Source organism: Ciconia boyciana, chromosome 7 (assembly GCF_034638445.1).
Source record: "Ciconia boyciana chromosome 7, ASM3463844v1, whole genome shotgun sequence".
Taxonomy (NCBI): domain Eukaryota; kingdom Metazoa; phylum Chordata; class Aves; order Ciconiiformes; family Ciconiidae; genus Ciconia; species Ciconia boyciana.
Window position 1 is genome coordinate 24,741,137 of NC_132940.1, and position 15,411 is coordinate 24,756,547.

Sequence of the window (15,411 nt, forward strand, 5' to 3'; positions counted from 1 at the left end):
CGTCGGGAAATGACACGCCGGCATTCAAGCCTGCGCGCGGTGGCGGCCGGGGCTCGGCGCTGCCAGCCAGTGCCTTCTGCCGGCCGCGCCCCGCCGCCAGCCCTAGCCGGCAGCGGGCGGAGCGGAGGCGGGCGGGTTTGAAAGGGAGGCGCCGGCTGCCATGTAAGCGCTGGCCGGGAGGCGCCGCGGCCGCCAGGGGCTGAGCTGGGAGCGGCCAGCGCTCCGGCCCGGCGGTGCCGCCCTCGCTCCGGGCATGGGAGCGGAGCGGGGCGCTCGGCGCGGAGGGGAGCTGCCGCGCGGCGCTGAGCGGGCGTGGGGGCGGCCCCCGGGCGGCCCCCGGCCCGTGGCCTTCATCATGATGAAGAAGAAGAAGTTCAAGTTCCGCGTGGAGCTGGAGCTGGACGAGCTCTCCTCCGTGCCCTTCGTCAACGGCATCCTCTTCTGCAAGGTGCGGCTGCTGGACGGCGGCAGCTTCAGCGGGGAGTCCTCCCGGTAGGTGCCTCCGCGGCTCGCGAGCCGAGCGGCTGCGGGGGCGCCCGCTCCCCCGCAGGCAGCCCCGGCCCGGCCGCGGCCGCCCCGTTCCGACGGGCTCCGCTCGCGTCCGCGCCTCCGGCGCGCCGCGTCCCCCGAGAGGCAGGGCGGCCGCCCGCCCCCGCAGCCCCCTCCGCCCGCTCCTCGGGTCCCCTCGGCGGCGCCCCGCGCGGGGGCAGGGCCGGGGCGGGCGGCTGGGGCTCAGCCGGCTCCCGCGCTGCGGCGGCCGTTGGCCGGGCGGGCGGGGGTCGGGGGCCCGGGGGGGGAGCGGCCGCGCCGGCGGCCGCCCCGGGGCTTCTGGCGGCTCCGGTCCCCAGCCGGGGCCGGCGGCGGCGGGCGTGCTGTGCTGCTCGCCTTTCCCCTCGGGAAGGGAAGCGGGCACGGACGTGGAAAGCTCCTGTGGCACGGCTTGCCGGCGGGCGGGCTGGCTGTCTTCTCATGCCGCCCGCGTTATCAGCATCAACGGCAAGAGAGACCAGACCTGGGGGCACTTGTAGACTCCTCGTCTGCGTGGTTGCTCGCTGCTTGAAGTCGTAACGCTTTAAAATAAATGTTGAGGCTCTTAAACACTGAATTAAAGGGGAAATGAATCCGTGAGTGGATGAGGGTTGTCCTAGAGAAACGGGTCGCCGGTGCCAGAACGCCTCGCGCTACAAAGCCTGCCGATTGCAGGGGTAACGGAGGGGAAGGAATTGCTTGCCACCAAGTCTGGAGTCAGAGCTGTCCCCCGTGAATGTGAGCTGTGCCACCTCCATGTTTTATTCTGTTGGACACCGGCTCACTGTGTTTCCTTCTGTGGATATCTACATGGAGAGTTAACATAAACAGCTTCATGGAAAAGTCCCTTCTTATTTCCTGTACGTATTCAGGTCGTGTGCATTTGACTGACTTTGTTCATGCTTAATTCTGCAGTGCACGTGCAGCAGTAGACAGGTGTCTTTTTGCTTTTTCTTTTTTTTCCTACTTCTGTGCCTCAGCAATAGAGCCCTCATCTGCTGTGACGGTGGCTTCCCCATCCACTGGTGGCGATGGGTAACCCACAGAGCACAAGTGGGTTAATTTTTTCCAGGTACCAGGCAGAGGCAGAACCTTGTCAACAGGAAGGGCATGCTGTGGCTTCAGGTCTGGGCCAGAGGAGACTACCTTCCCATTACACTTGTTCACGTTGTATGGGTTATGATATTAGTTTAATGTTATTACAAAAAGGATTTACTGAAAAATGTCTCATAGAATTCTGGGAGCAGACAGAAATCAGTAACAGATCTATGAATATTCAGTTATTTTCTTATTAAAATACTGCTGTTACAGAGCTTGCTAAATTATCTGCTTTTGATTCTGTAAATAGAATTAATCAAGGAGAATAAAGAGCATAAAAATGGAACTTGGCCTAAACCTCCTTATTTCACCATTCTGTTATACTAGCATGTATAATTGAAGATTAATTTTTCTTCTGTGCGGCTGGAGGGTCTTCAACTCATCAGTGTTCTGTTCCCATTTCATGTCTCTTTTTCTTTAACGTTTTTCTTGCGAGCAACTTCTTCATGAGTAATAGATGATGATGATAATCATGATTTTTAGGCACTAATGCGCCATTGCTGTCCTAATGCAGCCCTTACTGCCTTGAATTAATTTTCACAGGTTGACATATCTCTTTGTCCAGATGCTTCTGGACAGCATCTCTATTTTAAAGGAGTTAATTTCAGCTGAGCTGATGTTTTTGATACATTATTGTGATCTTAGCCTTTTTTGCCTTGCCTGTTTACGACGCTAAAATTAAAAGCTTGAAAGCATACATGCATATCTTTATGAATGTGAACAGCGTATTAGAGTAAAATATGCATGACAGGAGGTAGTATGTGTACGTAGGAAGTGTCAGTGGAAGTGTGACGATGTAAAAAATTGTGCTGAAGTATTGTGTTGGAGTCAAAGCAGCTTTGAAATTCTTCCATTTTCTTTTCCTGGGGGTATGGCTTAACAATATAAACAGCAGTGAAACATATGCTGGTATATCAAAGTCCCTGTGAGTGTAACTGGCCCATTCCTGCTGGACTGAGAAGTGTTGAGGTATGCTGGTAGGAAGGTAAAGAATTCCTCTGCAGTGATCCTTCAGTGCCAATTTAGGGAGTGCCTTTGCTCTTGGCTTAAGAATTAACAGATGGATTTTCACAGTGGTGATTCAGCAAAGGTCTGAATAAATAAGGAAGAAATTAAGTTAACATCAGTGGCAGCATTTCAAAACTTGTCAGCTGCAAACTTTTTTTAGTGGCCATCATCTTCTAGTTTTATGTGTTTATTAGTTTCAGTGCGAGCTGGCAGTCATATCCTTAAAGGAAGTGATCTTTGTAGCGTTATAAAATAAGTTTGAAGAACTCCATTGTGTTTCAGAAAGTAATATACAAACCTATCTCAAATATTGTATAATACATGGAAAAACTGATCATGTCTTCTTAATAGCTTTTATTTTTATTACTGACTGAGGTCTAGCAAACTATAATTTTTGGGAGGAGAAGTTATTGAGAATTAAGTTCTCAAGTTTGTACTGATACAAACCAATACCCTGCTGCCTCTTGCCTTAAAAAAAAAAAAGGCAGTCACATCAACAGGCTATAAACCATTATTAGCATTTTCTTTCCAAAGCTTACTCATTGAGAAAGAAATGTCATAAGAACACAGGTTGGCAGCATTGGAGTAAAGGCCTATATGTAGTGAGTTGTAATGAAAACAGTTTCAAGCGGTCTTTTCGGCCCTGTGTGGATCATGCTATATGAATGATTAAAGCCCTGATCCTGCAAGCAATCTGATACCTACATCATCCCTCTGAACATTGAAGTGGGACAAAAAGACGACAGATAAAAGTTCAAGCTATTGAAAAATATTTTTTTCACTTCTCAGATCTTTACTGAGAAAGAGATATAGAAGAAATACGTTACGAAGATATGGCCCATGTTATTGGAGACTTGTTGTCGGAGTCCAAGTGTGTTTCTGGCTGACACAGGGGTGTGCCTGAAGTGTATAGAAATTCTGTGACCAGATAAAGCCAACTTGTATAGTGCAGTATGTAGCAATCTGGTTTGTGTACAAATAGCAACCATAGTAATTGTTTACACATCGCTGTGGTTTTTCTGTGTTTGTATGTAGTTTTTTTTAGAACCGCAGTTTGAAAACTTCTATTTGAAACTTCCCTATGCATATTTGTGAATATTTACTGTAGGAAAAGAAAATTCTGTATTATAATGCTAAATGCTTAAGTACCTGACAAAATATTCAACTTTAAAAAGTAATCTGCCAAAAGTAAAAAGCCAAATAATGTTTTGATCAAAGGACATTGAACAGCCAAGCAGTAGCAGTTTTTGAACCTGGGGGGAATGTCTGAGTGTGTGTGCAAGAACCGGACCCTGGAATTCCAGGGGGAATGAATGGGTTATAAGCTTTGACTCTACAACATGGAAAACGGTGAAGAGAGTTGGGGGGGAAGTTTTTTTTGGTTGTTTTGGTAAACTGCCAGTCAGCCATGCAGTGCAATTCCTGCCCTCCCCTGGCTTTCTAATATGGCTTCTGGATCTTTGCAATAGTGTTTTTGGATTTTCTAACAAAGGGTGGATTTTCAGCAAATAGACTGTGGATATGTGCAAGGTTATGCTAACAAACTTCATTTTCATTTAGAAAACTTTCTGGCTTAAGCCTGGCTTCCTATGTGGAAAGGCGCCGCTCTACATTTCTGTTTTTCCCTGGGCCAATGATAATAGGTATCTCTCTTTGAAATTGGATACATTAATACAGGATACTTGTGCAGGTTCCCGGATACCATGTATCTATACACTGTCTGGTCATAAAATATTGTGCAGATAATGTCTATTGCACCATGAAAGGACAGAAGTTTATTCCAGGGCAGAAATCACACCTATGAATGTTTTGAACAGAAAAATACTATTTTGAGGTATAGACTTGACTAAATACTAAATATATTCATTCAAGGCTAGTCTAATACGGACATAAATATATTGAAAGCATAGGCTGTCTGCATCTGCCCTCATTTTAATAGGCTGAAGAAATAATTGATGGGCCCCTAGAGTAGATAACTGTTCATAGGCTGAGTTGTTGCTCAACCAGCAGCAAAAGAACAGATGGGATATGAGGAAATCAAAGAAGTTTTGGAAAGTAAAAGATCTTATTTCTTGAGGGTGTATTTTCAACACTGTACTGTATAGATTTAGGCTACAGTAGCTGTAAGCCTGGTAGTCACGTTTTTAGCTCTATTTCCACCCGCACCCCACTCAAGGAAAAGACTTCTTGGTTGGTGTGTTCTTGCGGCTGCAGTCTTCAGTTTGGTCATATTCCCTTGCCTTTGACATCTGATTTCTGACACTTCAGACTGCTGACGTTTCTCTCTCCCTTCTTTTACAAAACAACATTCAAAACTAAGCAGCTGATTATGATCAGTATCTGTGTGACAGGTAGACATTAGGGGTGGCTGAGAACTATAACTTTTTCATCAAAACATTTTACTCTCCAACAGATTCCAGGGAAGCTTTTTTATGTACAGCACACCCTTGAGTCCTGAGAGGCAGTCTCGGAGATCTTGCATTACTCGCATGAACATATTCTTATTCCTAATAGATACAGGCTAGAGTATGTAATTGTCTTCTGTAGAAATTGATTTGTTATCTTCCAGATAATAAGTACTTCTTACTTCTAGTGATGCTTGGCTACCTCCTTCTCAACTGCCTAAAACTACATCTGGCTTTTGTGACTCCAGCAAGTACATTTTCTGCCTCACTGGACTCTTAAATTGCTTTTTAACCATTGTTTTCCCTGTTGCTGCTATTGTATTTGAAAGGGGAAATTTCTCCTGATATTAACACAGGTTAATCAGTTTTCTGTTTTTAAACAAAAGTACTTGTTAGAAAAACATACCTGTCACATGGAATTACTGTCCCTACCACTCTCATCTTCCTGCATGATGTATGAATCCCGTTGACAGTCTTCAGAGTTGGTAATGCATAATGCTACTTCTAATAGCTTTTCAGCTGTAACCGGATTTGCAGTTGGATAAACTGAAACAAAATAAGTTTTCAAGTGCCGTGAGGCAAATCGGCAGTGGGATAAAAGTCCTGGCTTGCAATTTTGTAGCTGCTCTTTTCAGATTCCCAAATACCCACTTAGTGTTTTCTCAGTTGTGAGACGGTTGAGCAGCTTCCAGGCCCTGTCCCTCTCTGTAGAGAGGAAGAGGTAAGAAGAGGAAGTTCTCTACACAAATTATAACTTCTTTTTTTTTTAATGTGGTTTCTTTATACCTCTTCAGCCTTTCATTAACAGTTAAAATGGGTTTAGTCAACAGATTTAGAGAACATGCTTGAGGAAGGTAGCGTGATGTGCAAGGGTTGGTGTGGATATTCCGGACAGGGCTGAAGGGGAAGAAACTAAAGCCAAAATATTAATGGGAGAGTCCATGTATAAAGGTGGAAGAGTAATGGTGTGAAATAAGAGGGATGAAGAAATCAAATCCGTGAAATAGATTGGAGGAAAATCAAAGAATTAATCAAAGGAGTAAAGAAAATAAAATCAGATCTGGAGAGAGTCGTCTTTGGGCTACAGTAGGAGATAAGGAAATATTTGTACAGACTGCATTTTGCATGGAATGTAACTGGTTATTGCAGTTACGAAAAGAGCTCATTCTTGTGACGCTTTTGTTACTGTAACTGTAAGCACTGGTAAGAGATTCAGCAACAGCTACCTTTTCAGGAAAAAGTTGCTGAAAAGAGACGCATGACAGGCATCTGTTAAAGAGGAGGTGGGGGGGAAAAGCTTTTATGCTTGATGTGTCTGGCTTGTGCAGAATAGGCACTTTGGTTTAAAAGAGCTGATGATGTTGTTGGGTTTTTTTTCCCCTGACCCCAGCACAGTACGTGGAGCACAGTATTTTGCTGTCATAAACTTGCCATTTGCAAGCACCGTAGCGACTGATTGCTTTCCTATTTTAAGGACTACTTCTGTTCATGGAATAATTTAGGGTGGAGGGGAGTGGTAGAGATCATGTAGCCCAACTTCCTGCTCAAAGCAAGACGCACGTCAATTAGATCAGGAAGCTCAGAGTGTTGTCCTGTCAACTTTAGAAAATCTGTAAGATTCCAGTCTTTGTAGACAACCTGCCCGTCTGCTTCACCACTTCTATTGTGAACATTTTTTTCCCTTATTTTATTGGAATTTCTCTTGTTATTGCTTTTCCTTTCTCCTCTCCCCACTAAGAAACATCTGGCTCCATCTTCTCTCTAACTCAATAGAGATAGCTGAAGATAGCAATTAGATCTTCCTTCACCTCTTCTTCAGGCTGTAAAAATCGCATGTTCCCAACTTCTCCTGCATGAGGTGCTTCATCTTCCTCATTCCTGACTCCAGACCCTCATCTCATAACCCCTGGACTTGCTTCGGTTTATCAGTGTCTTACTTCTACCAAGAGGGCCCCAAAAACAGATGCAGTGCTGCAGATACAGCCTCGCAAATGTTCCAACGGAGGGGAACAATTACTTTGAACTGCTGGCTACAGTCTTGCTACTGCAGTTTGCCTTCACAGTGCTAATTCCCTTTTAGGTCCCTGCACTTGCCTGTAACCAGCAGTTTTTCCTAAGTAAAAGTATTCCAAAGCTGCTCTATTTCCATGTGATGATGGGTTTATACGTATTTTATAAGAAATACTTGACATGAAATGTTGCTAGTTGAAGTTTTAACCTGTTTATTATGAGTAAAAACATGTGGAATAGAAAAGGATTGCTCTGTTACAGTTTTGCATGTACTAACAGCAAATTAACTGGGGAGTTGTGCACTGTAAACAAGTGGAGCTCTTCCTGCAGAGCCAGCTGTTTGCTGGTTTGCTTCGTGCTGAAATTTGGGAAACATTGAAGCTCTGTTTGTAAATGACTGGTTTTGTTAGGTTTTTTGCAATGCTTAGGAAAAAATGTTTTTGTTGGAGAGAATGTATCTTCTTATATGACTCAGGCATGGAGGAAGCACAGAATATTAAAGGAAAAGTAAACTGTATTTCTTCCTGAATATAAGAAATAAATTGAAACTTTGCATAAATTTATTACTACGGAGTATACTTTGGAGATCACGCTCGGAGCTCTAACTTCGAGATGCATCTTTCTATATGAAGACTAAATTTAACATTCTGGTTGTCAAATAACTTAACAATCTAAAGTAGAGCTTGGTATTTGAAAAGTTATATTGAATATTTTTTTGCTCCTTTGTAGCTCAACGTTCTTTAAATATGATGAGGTTGGAATTGGTACATGCGTGGGCAGCATGTATGTTACATGTATTAAGTTATGTGTATTAGATGCATAGAATAAATTTTAATAAAATTGGTAGTGGTGTTGATGATAGATCTCTTTTTATTTGCTTTAAAATACCTATGTTAATTTCATATTTGTCTATTTGTTTGTTTCTACTTCCATTATCAACTTAGTAGTAAGGATTTTAGTTTAATTTGAAAATGAAGGATGTCTTTGTTGGGTGATCTTGTTTACATTTTGTTTGTGTGTAGAGTAGAGATATTAAGAGAAAAGACATGAGTAAACCATATTGTTTGACCCTTCAGCTGCATGGATCTAAACCAAACAGGAAGACTACATTTCTGTGTAGTAAGAGTAATTTTCTTCTGAGGATCTTAACGCTTTACGAACACCAAGCTACTTGGCAGCTCTTGGGAGACTGAATAGTAGTGCACAATGTTTTACCTGAAAGAGGACCGATAAGACAGCCACTCAACTGCTCTGGGAGCCTGGTGCACGGGTACCTATATCTTTCCCTCAACTGTGAGACTGCACGCATTTGAAATGGAAGTAGATTTTGGGTAAGGGGGGTGCAAGAGGGTATTCTCTTGTATGCCAAACCATTATGTGTTCCTCAGTATAAATGAGAACTCTATATCCAACAATACCTTCCTAATGCTAAAGATAGCCTAGGAAAGGTGAAATCTTACTGTAAAGTACCTGAACCACTGAGGGCACTGAAAGTGTGGCTGAAAAACTTTTAGATTATAGGCTAATGCTTTAACTCCTGTCTCTGTAAGGTGGAATCATGACATTGGCATTCTTTGTTAGGTGCTCTGGCATTCTGCAGAAGAAAGATGTTTGGTTTTATATATGTATTAAAAAAGCATATATATTATATATATGAATGGGATATTGTTCCCATTTTAAAAGACCATTTCCTACACTAAAAATAACTCTGTGTTACTCCAATCTACTAAACACTGTATTTGTATCAGAAGAACAGAGCTAACTATTAAGTTTATTCAGCCAAGGGTTGATCAAAGGGAGCTGTTAGGTGATAAAAGTTCATACGCACACCCACAAATGAGCACAGGAAACAAAGGCAGGGGAGGGTGGGGGAGCTAAAATAATACCCTGCTCCAGCTACTCCCAGGCCTGTCGCAGGAGCCCTCAGCCCATCAAAGGCCCACCTACACAAGCCCAGGCACCCAGAGGCAGGTGGGGAACTGAAATTATGGACTTGAACCAGGGGACACCCTGTCCAGGCCCCTCCCAGGGCTGTCCCAGGAGAGCCCCAGCCCCCTTGTCCAGGCAGGAAAGCCATCGTGTTGAGCTAACACTAGAGCACCTTTTGGACTGAGGGGAGTTGCTGCATAGCACTGTGAGACACATTACGGGATGCAGGGGAAGAGGCTTAGTAGGGGATGCTTAGGGGAGGAACTAAAGGTGGAGGAAGGGATGAATTTAGGTGACTTGGGGAGGAACAAGTGTGGGGAAAAGAGAGAGGTAAGGGGATAAAAAGGCGAGGTAAGTGTAAATAGTTTGCTGGTGGGTACATTTGTCTGGCCATGCCCTGTTCCTAATCAGTGCAGTCTATTTTATCTTCATGTTAAGCTACTTTCTAACTCTTTCCTGGGTAAAGGGCACTCTGTTTTGTGTGTATGGGGGGGGTCTGAGTGCCAGCAACTGGAGTCAAGACTGCACATCAGAGGGCCCAGGTGTCTGTGGTGCCGGCAACAGGAGAGACCTGAGTGAGTGGACTTAAGTGGCAGCCACGGGAGTGGGACTGTGGGTCACAGGGGCCTGTGTGTCTGTTGTGCCAGCAACTGGAGTGAGAGAGAGTCTTGGTGCCAGCAGCTGACCTGGGATCGTGGGCCAGTGCACCCGTGTGCCTGGGTGCCAGCAACTGGAGACCAGATGAGTGAAACTAACTGCCAGCTGCCGGGCTGGGACCAGGAGTCAGAGCCCTGTGTGCCCGTGCTGCCGGCACCTGGAGCGAGTGCAGGTGTGCGAGTGTGTAAATGCTACCAGGGATCAAGCCGGACTAGCTGTCAAGCAGGTGGTGTAGCCTGGGAGCCATATATATATATATGGGTCTTGCTAGCAGACCTCTGTCCTGTTCGGCCCGAGAGGGGAGTGCGGTGAGGCTGTTGGCGCTGGCTGCCTTGCGAGTGCTCGGTGTGGCCGTGCTCGGTGTGGCCAGCGGTGTGTCTGTGGCATGTGTGGGTGCTTACCAGGAATACATCTTCAGCCTCGCTACTAGTTGGATCTGAGGAGTGGAGCTGCAGCAGCCTCACTTCTCTTGGGTTCTCTGATCAACATGATATATTTTCCCCTAAAAGAAACACGCAAAACTTAGGCAATATTGGAAAAGTTGCACTCACTCAGAGACAACTCTTCTAAGGGTATTTTATTCACTGTACTTTGGACTCTAAGAACCCGGCCTCAACAATTCTTAGAAGTCCAAAGCAACCCTCCCATCAAACTACCAGCTTTAAAAAATAATAATCACAGAATCTCGGAATCGTATAGGTTGGAAAAGACCTTTAAGATCATCGAGACCAACCGTAAACCTAACACTACCAAGACCACCACTGCACCATGTCCCTAAGCACCTCATCCAAACGTCTTTTAAATACTTCCAGGGATTAAAGTGTTCCAGGGATAATATTCCCATTTACCTCATGGAGTGAAAAAGCTTTTTTTTCCAAGGTATTTATAGTGAGGTGTTAGGTAACTCATGTTCTGTACAAAAGCTGTAAGTTGTCTAAGCAAACACCCCTTTCCTTAACATAAAGAAGTGTACTGACCCAACTGATTCCAAAAGTATTTCTAGAAGTAGTTTCATATGAAAGTAGTCTAATATAAAGACTGAATGGCATCTTAAAACTGAAAACAAATGCTCCCAATCTTTTGTTTCCTTAGTCACCAATGATTCTAAAATAATTGCACTAGAAAAACCATCCATTCAACATAATCATCTGCATATGGTTAAATGTTATAATTGGCTGTCTAGAATAATTCAGATAAAAACTTGAATAAACAATTTTCTAATTAATGGAAGACAGTAATTTGGTAAATGCCTATAAGGAGTTTTGGCTTCTTTGTTTCTAAGCCTCTCCTGCTAAAGTTTTTCCATTTAGCAAGAAGGGATTTTTCCCATGACACTTAAGGTCCTTAAAAGTAATTTATTTTTGCATTTGTGGCTACATGCTGAAAGAAGCCATTATTCATACCGTTTATCCATGTGGAAATGAACAAACAATCTGCTGGTCATAAACACCTTCAAAAAAAAAAAAAAGAGCCCATCGCTTGTTAACGAATTAGGATGAGGAATTGATTAGATTAGGATTTGTTGTTTCTTTTGTGTTGGTTTTCCTGTTGATTTTCGCTTTTGTGGATGAGAATAGAAAGAACAAGACTTTTATTCATCATTCTAAATTGCAGTTGTGTACAGTACATAAAATATATACAGAAGAATACTTGTCTACAGCTGAAATCTTGCATTTGAAATTTAGTCAATGTTAATTGTCCCTCTAAAGAAAAAATGTTTAATTTGTTAAACTGATGGTGACTTAAACTATACTTTGGAATTTATTTTTAAATATCTGTCTATTCGATTTATTCTTGGCTAGGTCTTACCGACAGCATTCGTTAAGTTACACCAAAGCACTACAACCTAGTATGTATTTGAATGCATCTTAGTAACCAAGATATATTTTGATTCGTAAAACAACTGTTTTTGCTTTGCATGTGGTAAAGTGACTGTGAGGCTCATAGGAAACTGACTCATAACGGAAAGCTTTCTCCAGGATGCCCTGTAGCACAGGCACCAGAAGTTATCTGGGTTCATTTCCATAGTGACCAATCAATATAACTGTTTATTCTCTAAAGGCCTTGCACTTGAACTAAGAATCTCAGAAACTTAGATATGACTCTTCCAAGTTAAAGGTTCTGATTATTTGACTTGTTTTTTTCAGCACAACTTGCTGGTGCTTTTCTTCACACTAAAATTATCTTCATTAAAGTATGTCAATTTTTTCTTTATATAATGGAATTAGAAGAACTGTTCAGGGGGGGCAGTTGGTTGGGGTTTTTTTTTCAGATTGTGTACGAATCTTTCAAATATCTTGTTTTTTAAAACAGCATGCCAGTGAGAGAAACTAATGATACTTTTTTTACATCCTTATGAGGAGGAAGGGGTATTCCTGGTTTTACTTGATTTGATTTTTACAAGGATTAGAGCACCAGTATCTCTAACTGAGGCATTTTTACTGTAACTTTTACTTTCTTCTTTGTAGGAGAACTTAAAAACCTGATCATCCCATTTAATGTTTATTAAATTATTTGCCTGAATAAATCCTGACCTGAAGTATGAGTGGATTGAGTCTTCCAAAAGCAGAGTGGTTTTGTACTATCTTCCTTGCCTGAACAATGATATACATATAGTAGTATTGGTATGTTGAAATAAATTCAGAATCCTTAAAGGTTTTAAGGACACTTACATTTATCAAGCAGGTGTTACTTACATTTATCTTGTATTTACAAGCAAAAATACTACATTTAATGTTCACTAAATTATCTTTTACTATAATGTTAGTGATACCTGGAATACTATATAACTGTACAATGTAAAGCTGCTTTGACTGTAGTTTGCTGTAGAGGTGGAAAGCTGTTCTGAAAAGCAGAAACATAACCTGAACCATAATGCTGACTTGTACCAAGATTTCGGTTCATTATTTTGACCTTATGAGTTTACAGAAACATCGAGAAAATCAAAGGCATTATTTGTAGGAAAAAGCATTTTTAATAACTGGAAATGTTACAGATGTAAAAACGCTACAAGAACTTAGTGAAATGATGACCAGGAGGAGGAGTGATTCTGTTACCGGTAGTCCCAATGGTGTCCTGAGTGATAAGGGAAGGGTGGGAAGGGTGATGACAACTGTCCTACTTGTATGATGAGCAGATGCTATGAGAAAGGATTTGCTGACCTTTATGGATGACAAGTGAACACTTTCAGTCTTGTAGCATTGTTTTATAGCCTTATAACGAATAACAGAAAACTTACATTGCTTCTAGTTTCCAAAAGGACACTCGAGACTGGATTGTTTTGCAGATATTATTGGATGCATAGTAATGTGCAAATGCAGGCTCCCCGTGGATTCATGGCCATAGCTGATATGCCTTGATCTGAGACTAGGGATAGAGCTTAAGTCAAAGGATTGCTCAGAGTTCTTGCTTTCTGAAATTGAATAAAGGTTTGTATAATTGCATGCATTTTAGCATTGAATAGATATTTCTGGTAAGATTTAATTTCAGTAACTCTTTAAAGGCCAGTAAAACAGCCAGCCGGCTACAACAATCGCTTTGTTTAGGCAACAGCATTTTTAATTATCCTCTTAATGTAGAGCTTTTTAATTATAGTGGTGTGTTAAAACTGAGATCCTTACGCTATGCTGAAACTACATACAAAATCTGATTCTGGGATTTTTTTGTGTTTATGCGTTTGGATTTTTTGGGAGGAATACTACCAGTGTGCCAAAATGTGATGTTTTAGTGAAAGAAAATCTTGACCAACCATATCACTTAGTTAATCTGCATTCAAGTTCACCTTCCCGCTCAGTCTTTTTAGTCTGACAAGCTCCTGACAGGGTAACTACCAGCAGGGTTGAGGGCGTGAGCAAGTCTATTGCCTTTCAGTATCAATGCAGGCCTGTTGCTTCTGGTGCTCACAAGAGGACGTTAGTATTGTTTCATAAGAACTTCTAGCATTCTCAATCTGTCCTGATAGAACTGTTGACAGAAGGATCAGAGTACTACAGTGAACCTAATGGCTTAAGATAGTGACGTAAATATCCCTGCTCTATTTGAAGCAAAACTTTGTAGCTAGACAGCTCATGAAAAAGGTAAAACTCATTTTGATGTGGTGGTGTTTTTGAGAGAGAAGAGGGTCTTTTATTTTTTCGCATAAAAACTTTTTTATTTTAGGATAAGCTCAAAATGTTAGACATTTTGTTAGACTTAGACAAAAAAAACCTTTAAAAAAAGAAATTACGGAGATTTCATTTCTCGGTTACCGGACCACTGTGATCTGCAGAAAAAGAGTGTTATCAGAAGTTGCATTATCTTTAAGCACAGTGTATGAAACCTGCAAATACGCAGACCCTGGGACACCCATGCAGTTGGATAGCTGTGTTCTGCTTGACAGTGGACATCTAGTTGACTATTTTCTTTACCTGAGAGTTGAGCAACTATCACATAAGTGCTACAAGTTATTCCTAGGCCTTCTAAGTGTAGCAAAGGTTAGCAGTTATCGAATATCCCTTTAAGGTTGTATTTTACTTGATGACTTCTTGCTTGAGCCTGTTTCCAGTAGAGGATGTAACTACTAGTAATTTGCCTTTTTTGAATTCAGGTTCTATTTTGGATTTAAATAACTGATATACTGGCAGTTTGGGATTTTCTTTTTCCAATCCAAAGCACAGGAAAGTTTACAATATAAAACATAATGGATAAAGGTAGGTAGCTCGTGGTGTACAGAGCCTGTTCCTTTTAGGTCACATGCTTGAATATGACTCAGTGTTGCATCATCAGAATCCGTTAGTCTGTTGTGGTCATTGAACTGACTCATTTTAGGCAGGCTAGTTTATTCCCACCTCAGGAAGTCATGGTGTCAGTGAGCGCTGTAGCTGGCAGCCCCACCAGCACAGCAAATCGGAGCTTTTGCGTGAGCCTTGCGAGTCGTCATTTGTCCACAGGTCATAAACTCTGACTCCAGCTTATGTGGAACCATAGAATTCTACCTCTGTTAAAGATGTCAGACTGGATCTTCAATAATAAGCTGCTGTAAGAAGTTAATATAAAACATAGGAATGTATGTATTGGAAAAATGGAAGAGAAAGAAAAGGACAAATAATGCTTTAATATGTGAAGACTGTACTTGAACGATTAAAGCAGTAAAAGAAATTAGCACAGTTTCTCCACAGTTCCAAGTTCTAAGTTTAGAAACATGAGACTAGAAAAGAGTTTTTGATCATTGAGGCAGGTCCCTCAGAATCACCAGCCCTTATGTCCCCTGTTATTGACAAACTGGCCCACCTTGTCTTTAAATACAGGAAGGTATTTTGCTCCTACTTCTCTTATTTGAAGGCCGTTTTAGAAACTTGCTCTGTGGTTTGAGACCTTGTAATTTTCAGTTTTAAATGGGTGTTTGATTATGCCTTATTTTGGTCCTAACTGCTTTTCATTTGACTTAAAGTTATTTGGTCTCTAAAGTATTTGAATTACTTAGTGTATTTTTATTATATGTAATTTTTTCTTATAAGATACAGTTTTCTAGTTGTCCTTCCTGTACCTGTTCCTTTTGGAGTCCGTTCTCGCTCAACCAGAGTTACCCAAACAGAATAATGTGTTCTGTTTGAGCCTTATATAATAACATGAATATAGCTGAAAGCATCCTACATTTTGCCTTCTTTTCAGCTGCAACATATTGTCAGCTTGTAATCCTCCTGCAATGAACAAATCCGTACAGATATTAGTCGTCATATTTTGCTGTCAAATGGCAAGCTCCCAGGATGTAGCTGAAATTCTTGTTTGCCCCAAGTGT

At 41.9% G+C, this 15,411-nt stretch overlaps 1 protein-coding gene across 2 annotated transcripts in view; it reads left to right on the forward strand.

The window, feature by feature from the left end:
* The first annotated feature begins 203 nt into the window (after window positions 1-203).
* Window positions 204-15,411, forward strand: part of EEIG2 (EEIG family member 2) — a 29,163-nt gene continuing 13,955 nt past the window's right edge. For both annotated transcript variants that reach the window (XM_072867489.1, XM_072867490.1), the window contains exon 1: window positions 204-492. In XM_072867489.1, coding sequence (XP_072723590.1) covers window positions 254-492 — 239 coding nt within the window. In that variant the 5' untranslated portion in view covers window positions 204-253. The remainder of the gene's footprint in view (window positions 493-15,411) is intronic.